The following is a 21,706-nucleotide window of genomic DNA, read 5'->3' on the forward strand; positions in this document are numbered from 1 at the left end:
CAGTGGACTGGAGGGTCAAGGAGATCCACAGGAGGTGGACTTGAGACACTCCAAGTGTCTTTCCATTGCTACTCCCAGCTCCAAAGGAAGAAAAGCACCCAAGAACCCCATTCCACATCTAGCACCCACTCCTGGACATACAGAACGGGTCTAAGCACAAAAGCTTCCCACAGAGAGCTTTCAGAAGGTCTGTTTCTGTCACTCATCCAACCAGCTTATAAATGCATTAAGCACCACTCCACCAGGCCCTCTTCTAGGCACCAGGACAATCCATGAATGAAGACCAAAATTCCTACCTCTATGGAGCTCACAAGACCAGGAAAAGAGCCAGATGATAAAGCAATAATCATCTAGCAGATTAGAGGATGACAAATGCTATAGAGACAAACAAGGCAAGGAAGGAGAGCAGAGAATGCCAAGGGACTGGGGAAGGGTGGGGGCAAGTTGAAACCTAGAAGGGAAAGCCTCAAAGAGAAGGTGAAATATGAGTGACACCTGAGGGAACAAAGCATGTGCCCATTTGAGGGTCTAGGGGCAATCTGAGGACACAGCCAGGACAAAAGCCCTGAGGTAAGCGTTTGCCAAGCAAGTCTGTGGACTTTGAGGAAGGGCAGTGTAGCTGAAATACAGCAAGTGAGGGAAAGCAAGATGAAGCTAGAGGAGCAGGAGGAGGAGGAGGGCTGTAAAGCCTGCTCACTGATGGAAATCACCCTGGCTTGTCCTCTGAGTGAAAAAACGAAGCATCCAAAGGCCTTAAATTCTTAGTGACAAAAAATTTTAAATTGAGATAAAATTGACATTTAACATTATAATAATTTTAGTGTACAACATAGTGATTTGATATATGGATCTACTGTGAAATGATCAAGAGGGATTTTAGGAGTCAGGGAGGAATGGAGGGGGCTCAGAGAAGGGAGGCAGAATCCAGGGGTCCAGGGATGACTGATGGGAGCAGGGTGGAAGCAGTGATGGGATCAGTGCTTATGCTCCCAAGGCAGGCAAGAAAGGGAATCGTGTCTCCACTGCAGTACAAAGAAGGGACGAGGAACGTGTCATCTCTCTCAGTCTGATCATGTGCTCCCTACTCTGAACCCCGTCACGAGGCAGTTCTCAACTGTGCTTCATGCATTTCCAAATGGAAACACACAAGACCAAAAGTTATGTGAAAACAGGTGTCCAGCACCAGAATGTCCAAATGGGGAAAGCCCAGTGTTGAGAACCCAGCAGATCTGAATTCAAACCCAGTCTCCACCTGCCACGAGATCTCAGGTAAAGTCGTCTAACCTCTCGGAGGCCCTGGGACTTCATTTTCACATCTGTGATATGAGAGCACAAATATTTACCTTGTATATAAAGCAGGTAGGTATTTTATAAATGCTCCTTTCTGACCCACAATGTTTGTGATGACTTTCTGACCCACAATGTTTGTGATGAAGAAAACATGGAAGGCAACATCTAGTGGGCATCTCATAAAGTGCCAGGCACAGTGCTCAGATATGTGATTTTCAAATTTAGACTTTACACCAACCCATGTTACAGATTTGGAGAGAATCAATCAGGTTAAATTATCTGTACCACAGCTCATATTTAGTAACTGGTAGAAACAGCATTTATACCCAGGTCTTCTCATTCAAACCTGGAATGTAGTCAGAACCTTACATGGAACAACTGACTGGTTCAAAATTGGTAAAGGAGTATGACAAGGCTGTATATTGTTATCTTGTTTATTTAACTTCCATGAAGAGTACATCATGCAAATACTAAACTAGATGAACCACAAGCTGGAATCACGATGGCCAGGAGAAATATCAACAATCTCAGATATGCAAATGATGCCACTCTAGTGGCAGAAAGTGAGGAGGAACTAAAGACCCTCTTATGAAGGTGAGAGAGGAGAGTGAAGAAGCTGGTTTAAAGCTCAACATTCAAAAAACTAAGATCATGGCATCCAGTCCCATCACCTGAAGGCAAATAGATGGGGAAACAGTGGAAATAGTGACAGACCTTATTTTCTTGGACTCCAAAATCACTGCAGATGGTGACTGCAGCCATGAAATTAAAAGACTCCTGGGAGGGGGGTTCAGGATGGGGAACACAAGTACACCCATGGCAGATTCATGTCAATGTATGGCAAAACCAATACAATATTGTAAAGTAATTAGCCTCCAATTAAAATAAATAAATTTATATTAAAAAAATAAAAGACTCCTTGGAAGAAAATCTATGACCAACATAGACAGCATATTAAAAAGCAAAGACATCACTTTGCCAACAAAGGTCCACAGAGTCAAAGCCTTGGTTTTCCCAGCAGTCATGTATGGGTGTGAGAGTTGGACCATAAAGAAGGCTGACTGCTGGAGAACTGATGCCCTCAAATTGTGGTGCTGGAGAAGACTCTTGAGAGTCCCTTGGACAGCAAGGAGATCAAAGCAGTCAATCCTAAAGGAAAGCACTGGAAGGCCTGAGGCTAAAGTTGAAGTTCCAGTACTTTGGCTACCTGATGTGAAAAGCAGACTCATTGGAAAAGACGCTGATGCTGGGAAAGACTGAAGACAAAAGAAGAGGTTGGCAGAGGATGAGATGGTTAGATTGCATCATCAACTCAATAGACATAAATCTGAGCAAACTCTGGGAGACAGTGAAGGACAGGGAAGCCTGGCATGCTGCAGTCCATGGGGTTGCAAAGAGCTGGATATGACTTAGCAACTGAACAACAACAGAAGGAGCATTTACACTCAGGTCTTCTTATTCAAACTGGGTGTACTTTCCACCCTACCACATTGCCTGGTGCATAGTGAAGGCTCAATAAATATTTGTTAGAGGAATAAATGATGAGACTAGACTGAGTTTCTGAACATCAGGGCTGGCTTTGTGCTCAAGCTGCATAAGTAGCCATGAATGCAATGTGACTTCACGGGCACCCCAAAATATTCGGTTGTTAGACTTTGCCTGAAATTCCCTATTAGAAAAGTACTTTTGTTTTCTCCCCTCACCTGCTCATCATCTTAGAAATGCTTCATAGCAAGGCCTTTTTAGTCATTTATTTCTCAGTGTCTTGATTTCCTGGTTCTCTACCTACAAAGCAGTTTTTATAGTTAAAAGTTTATGGGGTTCTGCCCAGTGGCAGTCTAGGGTAACTCTAAATAATCAGTCTCAGTTTTAGGTATGAATCCAGTTTTAGATATGTAGCCCCAAATACTACTAAAAGCAAAATTGTCCCTTTCCCATCAGTATTGGTGACAAAGGATAGTTATATTGCATTTTACAGCTATACTGTATTTTATAGCTATACTGTAAAAGCTATTCTCAACTTTTACTATATTAGAACTTGCTAGCATCAGAAATTTGAGGCAAAATTCCCCATTTATAAAGCCAAATTCTTCAAACCATCCTTGTAAAATTTCACTTAAATTTGTCAAGAAAGAAAAGGAGAAATTCAGAATTAGAGAAGACCTATGTATACCACACTGTAGGGAGCTTGCAGTAAGCTATATTCAAATTGACAGGAATCCACATTTTTCAATATTCAGGGCCTAATTATTTTAAAGATGAAAATGTGATTAAGTATGATTTCCTGAACTAATAATGTTACTGAATAATGTCTACAGAATCAGAAAACTGTGCTGGGGGAGGAAACCCACAAATGAGATTTCCCTGCAATGTAGTAATTACTCTGGATCCCAACATGTAAGTCAGGAAACAAGCCTTGCATCAATTCTGTATTTTTTATAATTCAATTGTAGTATTTTCCTCTTGCAGTTCATTCTAAACACACAGCAGTAAGAAGGCAAAAACACAACATCACGTGGCTAACGTGGCCCAAAAGAAAAATAGTGCTTCCTTGGGAGGAAATGTGGAATCCAGGGGCCTAAGAAGGAGTGTGAAAGGGACTGGAGTTTCGCCTCAGTAGGACTGAGAGACACTGCAGTGATGATCCTGACACTGAATCACAGTCTCAGAGGATACATAAAGGGACATGACATTTCCTTTCCTAGGAGTCTCTGCTAGGCTGCCATGACTGGCATGGCTGCTCTGTGCCTTGCATTTTAGCTCTCATTTCAGTGTCTTCCTGGGTTGGGAAGATCCTCTGGAGAAGGGATAGGCCACCCACTCCAGTATTCTTGGGCTTCCCTTGTGGCTCAGCTGGTAAAGAATTCGCCTGCAATGTGGGAGACCTGGGTTTGATCCCTGGGTTGGGAAGATCCCCTGGAGAAGGGAAAGGCTACCCACTCCAGTGTTATGGCCTGGAGAATTCCTTGGACTATACAGTCCATGGGGTTGCAAAGAGTCAGACACGACTTTCATTCATTCAATGTGGACCTGGATTTTAACCACCTAAAAGAGATTTCCATCAGTTTTACAAATTTACAATAATCATTTTATCCTGATGTTTCTGTTTCATACAGAGACCTTTTTAGTCTTTCCATAATTCTAAACATTGGATAGCCTTCTTGGTCCTGTTCTACACACTAGTGTTTCTCAAAGTGTGATCCATGGACTGGCAGCTTCAGTATCACCTGGCGATTATTATAAAGGCAGATTCTTGGGCCTGGCCTCAAACCCAGTGACTCACGCATGCTAAGGGTTAGAAGCCACTTGTACATATACAATGGAATATTACTCAGCCATTAAAAAGAATGAAATAATACCATTCACAGCAACATGGATAAACCTAGAAACTGTCATACTGAGTGAAATGAGATAGAAAAAGATAAATATCATATGATATCATTTAATATGTGGAATCTACAAATAAATGATACAAATGAATGTATTTACAAAATAGAAACAGACTCAGGGACTTCGAGAACAGAACTTATGCTTAAGGATGGTGGTGAGGGGAAGAATGGAGAGAAGGGATAGTTAGGGAGTTTGGGATCATCACATACATACTGCTGTATTTGAAATGGATAGCCAACAAGGACTTCCTGTATACCACAGGGAGCTCTGCTCAATACTATATGGCAGTCTGGATGAGAGGGGAGTCTGGAGGAGAATGGATACATGTATATGTAAGGTTGAGTCACTTTGCTCTTCACCTGAAATGATCACAACATTGTTCATCAGTTATATTCCAACATAAAATAAAAAGCTTAAAAAATAAAATGAAGGTTAGGTGCCACTACTGCAGATCATTATCCTTCCACTACCAGCCAGAGTTGGGCACCTAGAAAAGCTACATTCCTTTCAGAACCATTGTCACAATGGAACTGCAGCTTTCAGAAATTTACAGTATAGACCCTTCCCATGCTATAACCCCTTAGTGAAAATAATTTCATATTTATTGAAAATCCACTAAATGCTGGCTGGTAGTCACTTGCCAACATTCGTTGGAGCATGGAGAAAGCAAGAGAATTCCAGTAAAACATGTACTTCTGCTTCATTGACTACACTAAAGCCTTTGACTGTGTGGATCACAACAAACGGTGGAAAAGAGATGGGAATACAATACCACCTTACATACTTCCTGAGAAACCTGTATGAGGATCAAAAAGCAACAGCTGGAACCACACATAGAACAACTGACTGGTTCAAGATTGCAAAAGAAGTATGTCAAGGCTGTATATCATCACCCTGCTTATTTAACTTACATGCAGAGTACACCATGTGAAATGCTGGGCTGGATGAATCACAAGCTGGAATCAAGACTGCTGGGAGAAATATCAACAACCTCAGACAGCAGATGATATCATTCTAATGGCAGAAAGCAAAGAGGAACTAAAGAGCCTCTCGATGAGGGTGAAAGAGAGTGAAAAAGATGGCTTGAAACTCAGAATTCAAAAAACTAAGATCATGGCATCCAGTCGCATCAATCCATGGCAAACGGAAGAGGAAAAATTGGAAGCAGTGACAGATTTTACTTTCTTCCTGTCCAAAATCACTGCAGACAGTGACTGAAGCCAGATGCTGCTCCTTGGAAGGAAAGCTATGACAAACCTAGACAGTGTATTAAAAAGCAGAGATATCACTGACTCAATGGACATGAATTTGAGCAATCTCCAGGAGACAGTGGAGGACAGAGGAGCCTGGCATGCTACAGTCCATGGGGTCTCAAAGAGGCGGACACAACCTAGTGATTGAACAACAATAAGTCACTTGAATAATGTATCTTCAAGATGGTGACAATACAAGAGGACCATAGAAATGCCTGCTTTGGGGAACATTCACCAGCAGTTTCTCTCTTCCATTCAATACGGGGAAACAAAGGGTTTGTTTTTTGACACAATGCCTAGACTACAACTCCTGGTTTACATATAATTATTATCTAATTCACTTATATCTAGAAGCCATTCTCAGACTTGATCTCCACTCCCACAAGTATCATTCAGAGAAGTATAAGGCAGAGAACAGGAGTATCCTTCACAGACAGTCAACCTTGGTCTTGCCCTGGGTCCAGCCCTGGTCCCCACTCAGGGCAGCCCCAACCTAGGGGTTCACTTCACTTACCGCACTGGTCTGCACCGACTCATTCCCTGGTTTGGATTTTATATCAACAACTCCATCAGCGTGGCGGAAGGAGCAGTCAGCAATGACATCGTAAAACGACAGCTTCTGGGCTTTCAAACCATATTTCTGAAGCCACTTCTCTGAGTCCCAGGTGTCCTCTGGATTTGACTCATGTGCTCCTAATTGCAGTTGAGGAATCACAGTTCATCAGCCATTTATATTACACAAGACTTTCATAAGTCATCCTCAACTTAGTATTTTTCTCAAGCTGAAACATATTCCTTGTTAGCTCACATTTGTTGCAGAAGGCATACTTTTCAAAAGCAGGACTAGCAGAGAACTAGTTCAAAAGACTGGAAGGCAGGAATCTGCTACTTTTCATTTCACTTCCTCCAGTACCTAAGTTGCCTGGACCCATGCATGGGCGGAGGTGGCTGACAGACAAGGCAAGGTATCAGCAGAGCATTAGACTTGGGGTCAGAAGCTCTGGGTTCAAGTCCTGGCTCCATTACTTACTAGCTTGGGAAAGTTGCTCAAACTTGGGTGAGTCACCACACTTAAACTCTCTGAGCTTCAATAGAATTCTTCACCTGCCTATCTGCTTGGCCTTTCTAAGCAGGTTGAGGTTATTCAATATGAAAAGTTACATGAAAGTGTGTTGTAATGAAGAAGGAGGAGAAGCAGGGGCAGGAGCTCCCCTGTTAACATGGTGGATTTATCCCTGATTCAGAGCCTGGCTCTCAACTCTACAGGCTCAGGAACCTCCTGTCAGCTCAGGTGCCTGAAGCTGTGTCTATGACTCACCTTAGGCTCATAGGATCAAGTCTAGCAAGGTCAATTGCCCGAATATCCTTAGCCTTGGGCACATTCCCTTGCTGTTTTCCAAAGCTTACCTATACTCTGTAAATGGGAGGAGATGTTATGCTTCCTGAGCAGAACACCCGGGTAGCCAGTTTATCATACAAACAGCAAAGTACTTACAATGTGCTCAGAAACCCTACTACCACCTAAGGGAGAGTAGGGTATCTGAGGGTGGGCAGAGAGGAGGCATGGGTGTCTTAAGCTGGCCCTTGAGAGCTAACTGTACCCCTTTCTTCCAAACTCCATGCTCAGTGGTGGCACATGATGAAACTGACCAAGCCAGAAGTATTTACAAAATGTGAAAATCAGTGGATGCTACAAATGAGGGCTTTCTTATTCCAGAGTGGGTTGATAACATTTCTCTACATGTCCTTGGATGGAAGGCAGAGAGGACTCTGAGCTTTTACCCCTAGTGGGACCTAGGGAGGACTGGGAGAAGGTGCTAGGCAGAGGTGGTTTTTAAAACAGGCACTACCATGTATTAGGTCCGCTAGCCCTACAGTTTACTCATTTGGATCAGCTGTTCTCAACTCTGCACACTGGAATCCTCTGAGAATCTTAAAATACATTGATGCCTGCCCACCACCCCCCACCCCCCCCCCCCCCCCCCCCCCCCACCCCCCCTCCCCGCCACCTCCACACACACACCATGCATTAGATTCTGTTTTAACTGATCTGGACACTGAGACTGTCAAAGTTCCCTAGGTGATTAGCCAAGCACTAGGGTAAGAGGAAGAGAGCTTTCTAAATTAAGATTTGGTCATCCCATCATTTATGCTTCTACCAGACTTAAATTATACTTTTAATTTAAAAGTAGCATTCAATGTTGGGAAAATAAAAATATTACCCATAGTTATCTGCTACTATATCTAAGGAGATATATAATTAGAATAATATATGAAGAAATAAAACACTTGAGAGTCAATTATTTTTCAATAATACATAAGGCTCTGTCCATTCATGTTATACTTGTCCTCAAATTCTAATAGAACAACTTTTAGAAAATTAACTCTGAAACCTACTGGGGCTGGAACTTCTCAAAGAAGTTTGATTTTGAACTTTAATCCAATCTGGCATCAAAAGCCCCTATGGGCACCATCCCCAGTGCCAGCACTTGGTTTCTATATGGTTCCTAAAGTGTCTTTTCACCCCGAACAGGGGGCTGAAATCAGAATTTTCCCAGAGCTTTGGGAAGATCCTGAGGTTCTCCTGCATCACAGGGAAATAGCCTAAGGGGACTGGAGCCATTTCGGTGAGTAGGGTCAAGTTCCTTGGAGAAATCCTTTTGTTGTTGTTCAGTCACTCAGTCATTTCCAACTCTTTGCAACCCATGGACTGCAGTATGCCAGGCTTCCCTGTCCTTCACCATCTCCTGGAGCTTGCTCAAACTCATGTCCATTGACTTGATGATGCCGTCCAACCATCTCATCCTTTGTCATCCCCTTTTCCTGCCTTCAATTTTTCCCAGCATCAGGGTCTTTTCCAATGAGTTGGCTCTTCACATCAGGTGACCAAAGTATTCATGTTTCAGCTTCAGTATCAGTCCTTCCAATGAATATTCAGAACTGCTTTCCTTTAGCATGGACTGGTTGGATCTCCTTGTAGGCCAAGGGACTCTCAAGAGTCTTCTCCAACACCACAGGTCAAAAGCATCAACTCTTTGTCGCTCAGCCTTCTTTATGGTTCAGCTCTCACATCCATACATCACTCCTGGAAAAACCATACTTTGACTATACAAACCTTTGTCGGCAGAGTAATGTCTCTGATTTTTTGTTTTGTCTAGCTTTGTCATAGATTTTCTTCCAAGAAGCAAGCATCTTTTAATTTCATGGCTGCAGTCACTGTCCTCGGTGATTTTGAAGCCCAAGAAAATAGTCTTTGACTGTTTCCATTGATTCCCCATCTATATGCCATGAAGTGAATGAAAGTGATTTTTTCTAGAAATGCTGGGCTGGAGAAACCCTTTGAGTGTTTTTCTTCAGTTATTGTTGATTACAGTCTAAGACTTTGTCTCTTTACTCCTACTTTATTCTCCTCCCTCCTTTATGATCAGTAGGTTCAGTAGGAAATAAACTTCATTCAGTTATTTCCATAGCAACATACACCCTATCACAGGCTCTGCTCTGTTTTGGGTTGTCTTCTTTAAAAAGACAAGAGTCCTTTATCAATGACAAATTCAAGTTGATCAGAAAAGAACTTCCTAAAAACACATCAATCCAATTCTAAGAAGGGATTTTATACAGTCAGAGACTAAGTTTTGACTGGTAGTTCCACCCAGGACCAGGCACTGCAGTCAGCCTGGGGGCATGATTCAGGCTCCCAATTACCCTCTAAATGGAGGTTGGGAGGAAGACCTCCAATAACTTGAACCTTATCAAAGAAAGAAGGGGCAGTCAAGCAGGCAAAAAACTCCAAAGCTGAAGAAAGGAGAGAAAGGGGGAAATCTTTTCACTTTCAGTGCTAATTACACAATCAACACCTGAGCCTCATATCCCAGGGAAAGGAGAGGAGAGGGAGTCATCTGTTCATTAGAGTCACTTACTAAGAGGTCTTTCCCATTCCCCTGTGGTTATCTTAATTAAAAATGCTACATAAATTCTCACCTATGGAGCTGAGTATAATACCTTCATTTATGATGGAAATGTGACCTCACATCACATCCTGATTACACGGCTTTACCACTCCCCATGACTGATCTCTTAAAGATTCTCCCTCATCCATGGGCAGGAGAATCACATGCTAGATCACATATATGTCACAAGATTAACTTACCTGGCTTCCCTGTCCTACTTGGCCTGTCCACAGAGCCTGACTGAACCTTTCAGCTTTTCCTCATCCTTTGACACTGAGTTTGGTATTTTGAACCAAGCATTCAGAGTCCAGTCTTGGCATGACTACATAACATGATTAAACTAATCATCTCTAGTGAGTCTTAAAATGGCTGTGAAGGTTATTCCAAATAAGGACTTCCTGAAATTTTTTGAGCTGAAGTCTTGAACATTTTGTGAGAGAAGTCATAATCTTGTTCGATTGCCATAACTGGCATACACACACATAGAATGCTCAGATGTGCCAACAAGTCTTGAAACAGTTCAGCACCTCAGGAATGATGCATATTCTTAAAAAATTTTTTTTTTAAATTTTTTTGCCACACCACACAGCATGTGGGATTGAACCCACGCCCCCCTGCATTGGAAGCTCTAAGTTTTAACCACTGGACCTCTAGGGAAGTCCTCCACATCTCCTCTTTTACTTTATCTATGAACAGCTGTGTTAAGGTATATTCATCATTGATAACAATAAACTATACACATTAAGTTTTGACATACATATGCTTAGGTTTATGTCAATCACTTTGTTATTTGTTGTCTATTGGCGCCATCTGTCCTTTGTTCTTTTTTTCCAGATAGCATTTTAAAAGAATTATTAATTATTTGTTTATTTATTTATGTGTTTTGTTGCATTGGGTCTTTGTTGCTGTGTGCAGGCTTTCTTGAGTTGTGGGGAGCAGGGGCTACTCTTCATTATGGTGCACAGGCTTCTCGTTGCGGCGGCTTCCGTTGTTGCAGAGCACAGACTCTAGGACGTGTGGGCTTCCACAGTTGTGTCACATGAGCTCAGTAGTTGTGGTGCAAGGACTCGGTTGCCCACAGAATGTGGAATCTTCCCAGACCAAGGATCGAACCCGTGTTCCCTGCATTGGCAGGCAGTTTCTCATCCACACCAGGGAAGTCCCAAGACAGCTTTTGGATTGAGTATTTTCAATTCCAAGTTATCTTGTTTGTTGGCTTGTTTTGTTATTTAATGGGTACTTTATTTAGAGTGAAAAGTGAAACTGAAAGTCGCCTCCACCTCTTTGGACCCTCCAGGCCAAAAGGCCTGGAATTCTCCAGGCCAGAATACTGGAGTGGGTAGCCTTTCCCTTCTCCAGGGGATCTTCCCAACCCAGGGATAAAACTCAGGTCTCCTGCATTGCAGGCAGATTTTCTACCAGCTGAGCCATAAGGGAAGCCCAAGAATACTGGAGTGGGTAGCTATCCCTTCTCCAGGGGATGTTGCCAACCCAGGAATCGAACTGGGGTCTCCTGTGTTGCAGGTGGATTCTTTACCAACTGAGCTATCAGGGAAGCCCTTATTTAGAGTACACATCTTCAACATGTGTGTGTTAGTCGCTCAGTCATGTCCAACTCTTTGCGACCCTATCGACTGTAGCCAGCCAGGTTCCTCTGTCCCCTTCAGGCAAGAATACTGTAGCCATTCCCTCCTCCAAGGGATCCTCCCAATCCAGGGATAGAACCCATTCTCCTGCATTTCAGCCAGAATTTTTACCGTCTGAGCCACCAGGGAAGCCCAGTGGATATTTGGATGGATAATTTCAATGGATATTATACTATCCCCCATATGCTATAAGAACTGTATAACAGAGACTTCCCTGGTGGTCCAGTGGTTAAGAATCCACCTTGCACTATAGAGGACACAGATATGATCCCTGGGCAGGGAACTAAGATCCCATGTACCTTGGGGGAACTAGGCCCATGAGCCACAACTAGAGAGAAAAATCCCTCACATCACAACTAGGACCTGACACAGTAAAATAAATTAAAAAAAAAATCTTTTTTAAAGAACCTTACAATAGCATATTTCCTTTTCTCCCCTTCTGAATTTCTTTTTGGCAATGCAGTGGGATTTCTTTTTTAATAATTGTGGTAAAATATACATAATGTGAAATTTATCATTTTAACCATTTTAAGATGAACAATTCAGTGACATTAAGCACATTCACACTATTGGATCACTATCCAACCCCAAAACTTTTCAGTATCCCAGAAAGGAACTCTGTACCTATTAAATGACTCTCTCCATTCCCTACTCCCCCAGCCCATGGTAATCATTTTTTGTGTCTGCTTATTTCACTTATCATAATGTTTTCAAGGTTTATCCATGCTGTAGCATGTGTCAGAGTTTCGTTCTTAAAGCTGAATAATATTCCACTGCACATACAGACCACATTTTGTTTATCCCATCATCTATTGGTGGACATTTGGGTTGTTCATCTTTGGAACTTATGAATAATGCTGTGATTCCCCTCCTGTCTTTCATGCTACTATTGTTAAACACTTAACTTTTATATATATCATATAGACCTCACAGGTGTTTCCTAGTGGTACTAGTGGTAAAGAACCCACCTGCCAATGCAGGAGGCATAAGAGACACGGGTTTGATCCCTGGGTAGGGAAGATCCCCTGGAGAAGGGAATGGCAACCCATTCCAGTATTCATTCTTGCCCAGAGAATCCCATGGACAGAGGAGCCTGGCAAGCTACTGTCCATAGGGTTGTAGAGTTGGACATGACTGAAGTGACATAGCATGCACACACAGACCTCACAGCACACTATTACTACTTTTGCTTAAACAGAAATTGCTTTCTAAAACTATCTAAATAGCAAAACATCATGTGTTTATCTACAGTTATTTCCAGCCTTTTATGCCTTTAGGTAGACCATATTTCCATTCATTTCTTCCCACATAAAAGCATCATTCTCCTCCTGCCTGAAGGATTTCCTCACGGTGCAGATGCACTGATAATTCTTTTCTGCTGTAGGTAAAGATAAAAAATACCTTTATTTTGCCTTTGTTTTTGAAAAAATATCTTTACAAAACACAGAATTCTAGATTGACAGTTTAGGGTATTGAATGAAAAAAATAAGATGTTACTCCACTGTCTTTTCACTTGCAATGAGAAATCTACTATTGTGCTTATCTCTGTTCCTTTCTACAGAAAATGTCTTTTTTTCCTCTGGTTGCTTTTAAAATTTTCTCTTTTGTTTTTTGTGGACCATTTTAAAAGTCTTTATTGAATTTTTTTTGCAATACATGCTCTGTTTTATGTTCTGATTTTTGGCCAAGAGGTAGGTAGGATCTTACCATGGATGGAACCTGTGTTCCCTGCACTGGGAGATGAAATCTTAACCACTGGACCACCAGGGAAGTCCCAAGATTTTTTTCCTTATCAGTGGTTTTGAGCAATTTGATTGTGATGTTCTTTGGTACAGTTTCCCTCATTTTCTTGTACTTGACATTCCCCGAATTCCTTGGATCTCTAAGTTATAACTTTCATCAAGTTTGGAAAATTTTCAATCTTTATTTCTTCAAATATTTTCCCGTTCTGCCTCCTCCCCTCTCCTCAGGAATTCCACCTATATTCACTGATGTGCTTCTGTTTGTTCTTTGTTTTTGTTATTTATTCTCGTTATTTTTCTCTGTCTCATTTTGAATAGTTTCTCTTGTTATGTCTTCAAGATCACCCATCTTCTTTCCTGCAGTGTCTAATCTGCCATTGATTCTGTTCAGCATGTTTTCACCTAAGATATTTTCTTGCCTAAAAGTTTTCATCTGTAAGAGTTCAGCATGTATTTTTTTAAAAAATACTTCCCTGACTCTACTTAACTTTTTGAATATAGGAATACAGTTATAATTACTGTCTTCTTCTGTCAATTCTAACATCTGTGTCAATGTTGATTGATTAGCAAGGGGCACAGCCTTCTTTTCATGCCTGGTAATCTTTGATCAGATGCCAGTCATTGTGAGTTTTACCTAGTTGGATACTGGATGCTTTTATATTCTTATAAATCTTCTTGAGCTTTGTTCTGAGATGCAGTTGAGTTATACATAAAGAATTCTCTCCTTTCATGTCTTGCTTTGATGCTTCCTCAGGAGGGCTCAGGTCTCTTTAAGGCTAGTCATTCCCCATGACTGAGGTAAGACCTTCCCAAGCAGTCTACTCAGTGCTCTATGACATAAATTTTTCCAAATCGGCTGGTGAAAACAGGCATTCTTCTTCACTCTTCATGAGCTCTAAACCCTTTCTTTCTAATTCTTTCCAGTGGGTCTTTCCCAGCCTTGGGTAGTTTCCTCACAGAGTGATTAGGATAAGCAGAAATCACAAGAGGGACTCTTGGCAGATTTTGAGAGTCCTCTCTATTACTTTGTCTTATGAAATCTAGATATCTTGATCTCCTGGATCCTTAGCTCTACCTCCCAAACTTTGAAGTTTTCTGTGCTCCTTCTTCTTACACCATGGCAAAGCATTCAGTTCAGTTCAGTTCAGTTGCTCAGTCGTGTCCAACTCTTTGCGACCCCATGAATCGTAGCACACCAGGCCTTTCTGCCCATTACCAACTCCCGGAGTTCACTCAGACTCAAGTCCATCGAGTCAGTGATGCCATCCAGCCATCTCATCCTCTGTCATTCCCTTCTCTTCCTGCCCCCAATCCTTCCCAGCATCAGAGTCTTTTCCAATGAGTCAACTCTTTGCATGAGGTGGCCAAAGTAGTGGAGTTTCAGCTTTAGCATCATTCCCTCCAAAGAAATCCCAGAGCTGATCTCCTTCAGAATGGACTGGTTGGATTTCCTTTAAACTGAGACAATCAGAGTTTTCCTTGGATTTTCCTGTATCTCTCAGGGATCTCTGGCCTTTGATACTTAGTATCCAGTGTCTTTAAAAACCAATGCTTTGTGTATTTCAGTCAGTTTTTTGTTTCCCTTAGGGAATTCTCATGTACCACTCTTGGTAATTAAAAAGAGGTCAAAATTACTAACAGCCAGAGTGTGTGTGGCCTCACCATCTTCTCATTCCAGGCATCAGGCTGATGAGTCATCCGTGCCAGAAACTGCCCTTCTGATCCTATGATTATAGATGCCAGCTGGTCCCTGAACCAGTGCACCTAGCCTGGGGGGGCAGGTGAGGGGCTGCCATGTTCAGGAAGGGAGACTTTGTTTAATACACATGAAGGTTCCACTTGTAATGACAGTCCATCGGATCTCTTCCATTCTGACCCTTCCCCTCTCCAGATAACTACCCTATCTCCTCTGACCCACAGGCCCTGGCAGCTAAACATGGGAAAGGCCACTACCTTCACACAAAGCAGACCCAAGGTCTTGGCTGACACAGCATTTGACTCAATAACACTGGGCTGTGGACGGCAACAGGAGCAGCCAGTCTCTGAAGCCAAAGCAAGGTTACAAAAGCTTCTGTGGGAATCCAGAAGTGGAAATTTGTGTATCCAAATTTTCCTTTTTAAACAGAAATGGTACACTAAAAGCATCTTGAAAATTTATGCTTGAAGTCATTTTGGTTTTAATTCTGGGTATGTGTTCATGTTTATTAGATTGAAACAAAGGGATGACAATCTATCCCTCTAAAAATTACAGAGGCCAACAACCCTTCTGTTTCCTTTAGAAACAATATCTAAAAACCTTGTTACCCTCAACAGTACCCCAAGTTTAACTATTCCCTGTATTAGTTTGCTCAAGATGCCAAAAAATGCTTCAGACTAGGTGACTAAAATAGAAATTTATTTTCTCACATTTCTGGAGGCTGGAAGTCCAAGATCAAAGTGCCTACAGGTTTGGTTTCTGGTGAAGCATCTCTTCCTGGCTTGTGGATGTCGATCTTCTGGCTGTGTCTTCATGTAGCTTTTCCTTTATGTGATGTGTGAAGTGAGAGAGGTCTCTTGTGTCTCTTCCTCTTCTTATTAGGACACCAGTTCTCTTAGATTGGGGCCTCACCCTTACGATCTCATTTACCTCTAATTTCCTCCTTGAAGGCCCTATCTCCAAATACAGACACATTGGGGTTACAGCTTCAACATTTGAATTTGAGGGAGACACAATTCAGTCCATCGTGCTCCCCAAAACAAACACCTTAGTAGCAGGATCACCATTCTCTTTGCCTGGTATGGATGTTGGAGTATCCCAGGTGCCCTGCTTCATTTTCATTCTTCTCTCAGGATGGCAGAGGACTCTCTGAGTATTTGACTCTAAGATCACCTTTGGGGGAGGGAGAGGTGTCCCTACAAGTGAGCAGTCCCTCCGGACTAGCCTGATTGGGTCCCTTCTTGGAAAGCCCAGAGAGCTGGTCCTTGCAAAGCAACTGCCACTGCTGCCACCCCAGACCCAAGTCAGGACACCCAATCATGGGGAAAAGTCAGTGTTGCCAGGATTTTACCAAGTCATACTGGACAAGCTCACTTCTGCCTTTCACCCCTTCCTCCCTCTACTCATGTCCTCTTCCCATTTCTCCCCTAGCCAGCCTGGCCTCCTTGCTCTCTTCCCTCACAGATGCCTCTGTAACACAGGCAGGGCACCAGGAGCCATATAGCATGGCAGAGGTTCCCAGATTTTTTGCACATTATCATTGTCTGAGGAGCTCCCAATGTCCAGACTGAGAGAGAAAAAAAAAATCTCCCAGTGTCCAGACTTCATCCTTTATGGATTAAATCAGAATGTCTGTGCTTGGAGCCAGACATCAGTATTCTTAATGAGGAACTCGGTTTTGAATCCTGGCTTCGTTAGTTCTAGCATGGCCTTGGGCAAGTTATTTAGCCTTAAATGGAGATAATAGCGGCATCTATCTCATAAGATTGTAGCAACGATGAAATGAGCTAATACCTATGAAGAACTCAGAACAGTGCCTGACATTTAAGGTATGTACTAACTACTATCATTAATAGCTGTGCCCTAAATGAAACTAGTGACTACAGAGGAAAATCCTTTACTAACTCAAGAACTCAGGGATGAGAATCAGTATACTTATTGCCCTAATTGTGAAAGAGAAAAGATTGAGCTAACAGTTACCAAGAACCTCCTTGGTGCAAAGCATGCATTATTTATCTTAATTTTTACAAGAATCTCTCAAGACCAGTATTATGATTATTTCACAGACAAATAATCAAAGGCTCAAAGAGACAGTCAGGTTAATCTAATGATAGAACTGGTATTTACAACCATATTGCTCACTCCAAACTCAGGCTCCTCTGAATCCTCTTTTCAGCTGGCTCTTGACCCATGGACTTCTATGTCTGTCTTTGCATCACCCAATTTTAGCAAAAATCCTGCTAAGATAGTTTATCCAGGATCCCTCCCTCTCCACATCTGAGAAAGATTCCTCATACCCAACTATCCCCAGGTGATATCTGATCACCTCAACCTACTTTCAGCAAGAATCCTGTCAGATAGGTTTAGCCAGAAACCCCCTTTGATCTCTGATGTTTCTTCTCAGTACTTTTCCATCCAGCAGCCCTCCACCCTGCTCCTTGAGTGCAAATCCCCACTTGCTCATGTTTATTAATAACCGATTCCACTTCCATACTGAGGTCTCTTTTCCCTTCTTGCAATAGTCCCTGAATAGAACCTTGTTTTTTTTAACCATTTGACTGTCCATCTCTGGTTTTGCTTTGACAACCAAAAGACACACACATGTGCATGCATACACAGACACACACACAACAGAGCTCTGGAGAGTCCCTCAGGAGCTCCTGCCAGCTGGACTAAGGAGCTCTCCTTGGTAAGGAACATGGGAACAGTCCCAATCCCCGATCAGTAGCAGTTACAACTCAGTATTGACTTGTTCACACTCGTGCCTGTCAACAGCACCCACCATGGTCTGTTGTGGCCACACTGGTCTTGGGAGTCTCGGCCACCAGCCTCCGCATCTGGGCCAATGTGCTGCCAGCTTCCTCCATCTCCCTCCAGATGAGAAACACATCTTCTCTGACCCCTGCTCCTGAAAGGGAAACACGTGTGAGCAAGTGACTGCAGGAGGCTCCAGAACCTCTGATGGTCTGAGCAGGCCTGGCACACCCTGGCCAAGTTTCTATAATATTTCTGAACATCAAATTCCATTTTTCCCACTAATTCTTTCTGAGATTCAGAAGTGAAATCCCTAAGAAAATGCTGTCATCTCAAGAAATCATAAATGCAGACTTTAGGATGCAATAAGTCCTCACAAAGGAAATATTTGTAGCAGCCAGTATATTTTAAGATTAGTTTATTAATAACACTCAAATAAAATAAAGAGTAAAAATATTCAAAAAGCATCCAATGAAAGCCAGAGTTATCACTGTGGGGCAGGGAAACTCAACGGTCTATGAAAGCAATACCCCTCACCTTTCTTGACCAAGCTGAGACTTTTTGATCCTCTGAAACCACCTTCACAACTTGGTATTTTTCCCTAATGTGCTAACAATACTTTGGCCTCATTTTCTGGAACTCTGCTGTCTCAGTTAAGGTTTTGGTCTGGCTGTGTGTCTTTTTTTCTTTTTTAATAATATGGCTAAATTAAATATAGATATTTATATCATTGTAGCAGTCAATCATTCAGTCAATCAAAGTTCATCCCATGGGTAAGAGGTCCAAGGCTGGGATAGAAGGTCTGCCTCCACTAAGATCCTGGCTCTAACATGTGAGTAGTTTGAGAGGTTAAGGACAGTGTAGGAGCAGGAGGGAGATGGGTGTGACTATAAAAGTGCAACACGAGGGAACCTGGGGCGGCATATTGACAGCATCAGTATCAATATGCTGGTGGTGATATCATCCTATAGTTTTGCAAGATGCCACAAAGAGCAGGTGGGTGGGACTTGCCCGGTGGTCCAGTGGTTTAGAGCTCACCTTCCAATGCAGTGGGTGTGGGTTCAGTTCTGGGGAGTTAAGATCCCACAGGCCTTGGAATCAAAACACCAAAATGTAAAACAGAGACAATATTGTAACAAATTCAATAAAAACTTTAAAAATGGTCCACATTTTTAAAAAAATCTTTAAAAAAAAGAGCATGTGGGCCTTTCTTACAGCTACAGTTCTCTCTACCTACAGTTCTCTCCACCTTGTCTGCTGTGGATATGAGGTCAGTGGCAACTCCAACAGGCAACCACACTCAGCAGATGCTACTCACCCATTTTCAGTGGCATCTGTGGGCCCAGCCACCACATGGCACCACTTAAGGCATCATGGGGGCTACAGGGGAGTCTGTGTTTTGGGGTGCTTCTGAAAGGCTGTGTAGATAGCAGATGTATTCTCTAGCTTTAAAGATTCCATTTCAAAAAAGTTTACTCCCCCCCAAAAAAACATACACAACAAATCTATTTCACAGACCGTATGCAGTTGGCTCAGAGAACACTGATGCTTTTACTTAAGTAAGCTGAGTCCCAATACTCTAATGATAAATACCTTTTCAGAGTACCTGCTATGTGCCTGGCCTTGTGCTTAGGGCTTTCTAAACATTTTTTCATCTCTCTTCACCACAGCTCTGCAGGCAGATTCTACTCCTGTTTCTGTTTCTCAGCTGTGTAAATGGAGGCAGAGCTAGTTGTCCAAGCTCATACCAAGGTCAAAAGTGGTAGAGCAGGGTATCAAATCCAAGTTGGTGTGACTGTACCAGCTCAGCACCCTGACTGGTTGTTCTGGAAAAGGGGTGACTGGTTTATAGAGGCCCCTGCAGCCCCTCCCCCAGCAGATGCCAATGGCATCCCATTTAACAGTCCACAGATGCCCGAGATCCCACAGTCACAGAGAATGAGGGACCACCATCAGGTCTAGGAGATGATGCAGGAGATTTATCCACCCTCAAAGGACTGACCTAAAACCACCAGGACAGACCAGGGCAGACCAGAGTCAACGTTCCTGACTCTTAAAATGTAGTCCAGAAGGGCATGGTGAAGTTGAGGGACACCAGAGCTTTGCCCTCCTGAAAGACTGAGCGAGTGAGACAGTATTAATAGCCGTATTCATTAAGAAGCAAGTGACAATCCCTGACAGAGATGGATAGCCACCAGTGCTCTGCAGCCATCAACAGCCCCAGGAGTGAAATGTGATGAGTGCCCAGCTCCACGCTGGGAACTCCAAAAATATCGCAGGCTGCTGCCAACTGCAAACCTGGAGCCCACAGGACTTTCTGACCCTGTGACAGCAAAACTGACTTCCAGCTGCTTGCTTCAGCCTAGACGTGTTAAGTAGCAGACTTCTCTCATTAAAAGTCTCAAATGAGTCAAGGCTTTCCATTTTCCCCAGGCTTGTCAATGATATGTCAAGAAGTGGACCACTCCTTCAGTATCAAAGGAAAAGCTTCCAAGGAAATACAGTGGCCACTCACTGACCCAAGGACAGGAAAGTGTGTTTAAGGGGCAGCAGTGAGCTGGGATGTGCTCCCCTGACCAAGGAGTCACTAAACTATCACTCCACTGGTTTAAAATTAGGCAGCTACACATTCCAACACTGGGGATAGGGAAACAAAACAACTCAAAGCAACCCACCTAGGGCCTCCCTGTGGGCTCAGTGATAAAGAATCCGCCCACCAATGAGGAAGACACGGTTCAATCCTTGATCCAGGAAGATTTCACATGCTGGGGAGCCACTAAGCCCGGGCACCTTAACTACTCTGTGCTCCAGAGCCTGGGAGCCCCAGCTACTGAGCCCATGTGCCACAACTACTGAAGCCCATGAGCCCTAGAGCCCTGTGCTCTGCAACAAGGATGAGCCACTGAAATGAGAAGCCTGAGCACTGCAACTAAAGAGTAGTCCCCACTCACCACAACTAGAAAAATGCCAGAGCAGTAACAAAGACCCAGCGCAGCCAAAAATAAAATAAACAAACAGAATTATATGGCAACCCACTCCAGTACTCTTGCCTGGAAAGTCCCATGGATAGAGCAGACTGGTGGGCTGCAGTCCATGGGGTCGCTAAGAGACAGACACGACCGAGAGACTTCACTTTCACTTTTCACTTTTCACTTTCATGCATTGGAGAAGGAAATGGCAACCCACTCCAGTGTTCTTGCCTGGAGAATCCCAGGGACAGGGGAGCCTGGTGAGCTGCCGTCTCTAGGGTCGCACAGAATTGGACACGACTGAGGCGACTTAGCAGCAGCAGCACCATTTAACTAGGTTTGCTTTAAAAACAAACAGAATGAAACAAAACCAGCTAGTAGACAAGAAAAAAACACAGGCAATAAAAAGCTTAACTTAGAAGGTAGAGGGGTTTTTATATGACTTTAAAAAAATATTTATTTATTTGGCCATGCTGGGTCTTAGTTGCAGCATGTGGGATCCAGTTCCCTGATGAGGGAGCAATGAACCCAGGAACCCTGCGCTGGGAGCTCAGAGTCTTAGCCCGCTGGACCACCAGGGAAGTCCCCAGAAAGTAGAGCTTTTATTTCAAGTTATCCTACAGGCAGTCAGAAATGGCTATCATTTTTATCTGGGTCAGTTCTAAGGAACTTAGCTGGAAAATCAAAACAGCTGCAGCCAAGGAGACAGCCCCACTGAAAATAGAAGAGTATGGGGGATGAGACACAAGAAATTTCAGTATTCAGAAAGCTCTGTGAGTTTGAAATTCTCCAGGTCAAACCAGAGGAGATGAAACCACAGTGGATCCCGACCATCAAGGTATAAGCCATCTAGAGACCTGCCATGCACAGCAACAGGGTCTGTGTCTTAGAGACACCAAGGTGACCTAAAAGATCCTCCAACCCAAAGGACTCTCCCCCCTCACCAACCCCTGACATCCCCCTAGGCCTTGTGGGAACAACTTGAAGGCTCCCAGAATGCTGACACCAGTTGGAGCTGG

At 43.1% G+C, this 21,706-nt stretch overlaps 1 protein-coding gene across 14 annotated transcripts in view; it reads right to left on the minus strand.

Annotated features, from left to right (window-relative positions):
- VWA3B (von Willebrand factor A domain containing 3B) overlaps positions 1 to 21,706 on the minus strand; it is a 187,002-nt gene that overhangs the window by 113,891 nt on the left and 51,405 nt on the right. For all 14 annotated transcript variants that reach the window (XR_009600184.1, XR_009600183.1, XR_003588752.2 and 11 more), the window contains 2 exons: positions 17,747 to 17,872; positions 6,448 to 6,626 (listed from right to left, as the gene is read on the minus strand). Coding sequence is in view for 10 of the 14 variants with exons in the window: in XM_060413952.1 (XP_060269935.1) it covers positions 6,448 to 6,626; positions 17,747 to 17,872 (305 nt within the window). In the remaining 4 variants the exon portion in view is untranslated. The remainder of the gene's footprint in view (positions 1 to 6,447; positions 6,627 to 17,746; positions 17,873 to 21,706) is intronic.

This window comes from Ovis aries, chromosome 3 (genome assembly GCF_016772045.2).
Source record: "Ovis aries strain OAR_USU_Benz2616 breed Rambouillet chromosome 3, ARS-UI_Ramb_v3.0, whole genome shotgun sequence".
NCBI classification, from domain to species: domain Eukaryota; kingdom Metazoa; phylum Chordata; class Mammalia; order Artiodactyla; family Bovidae; genus Ovis; species Ovis aries.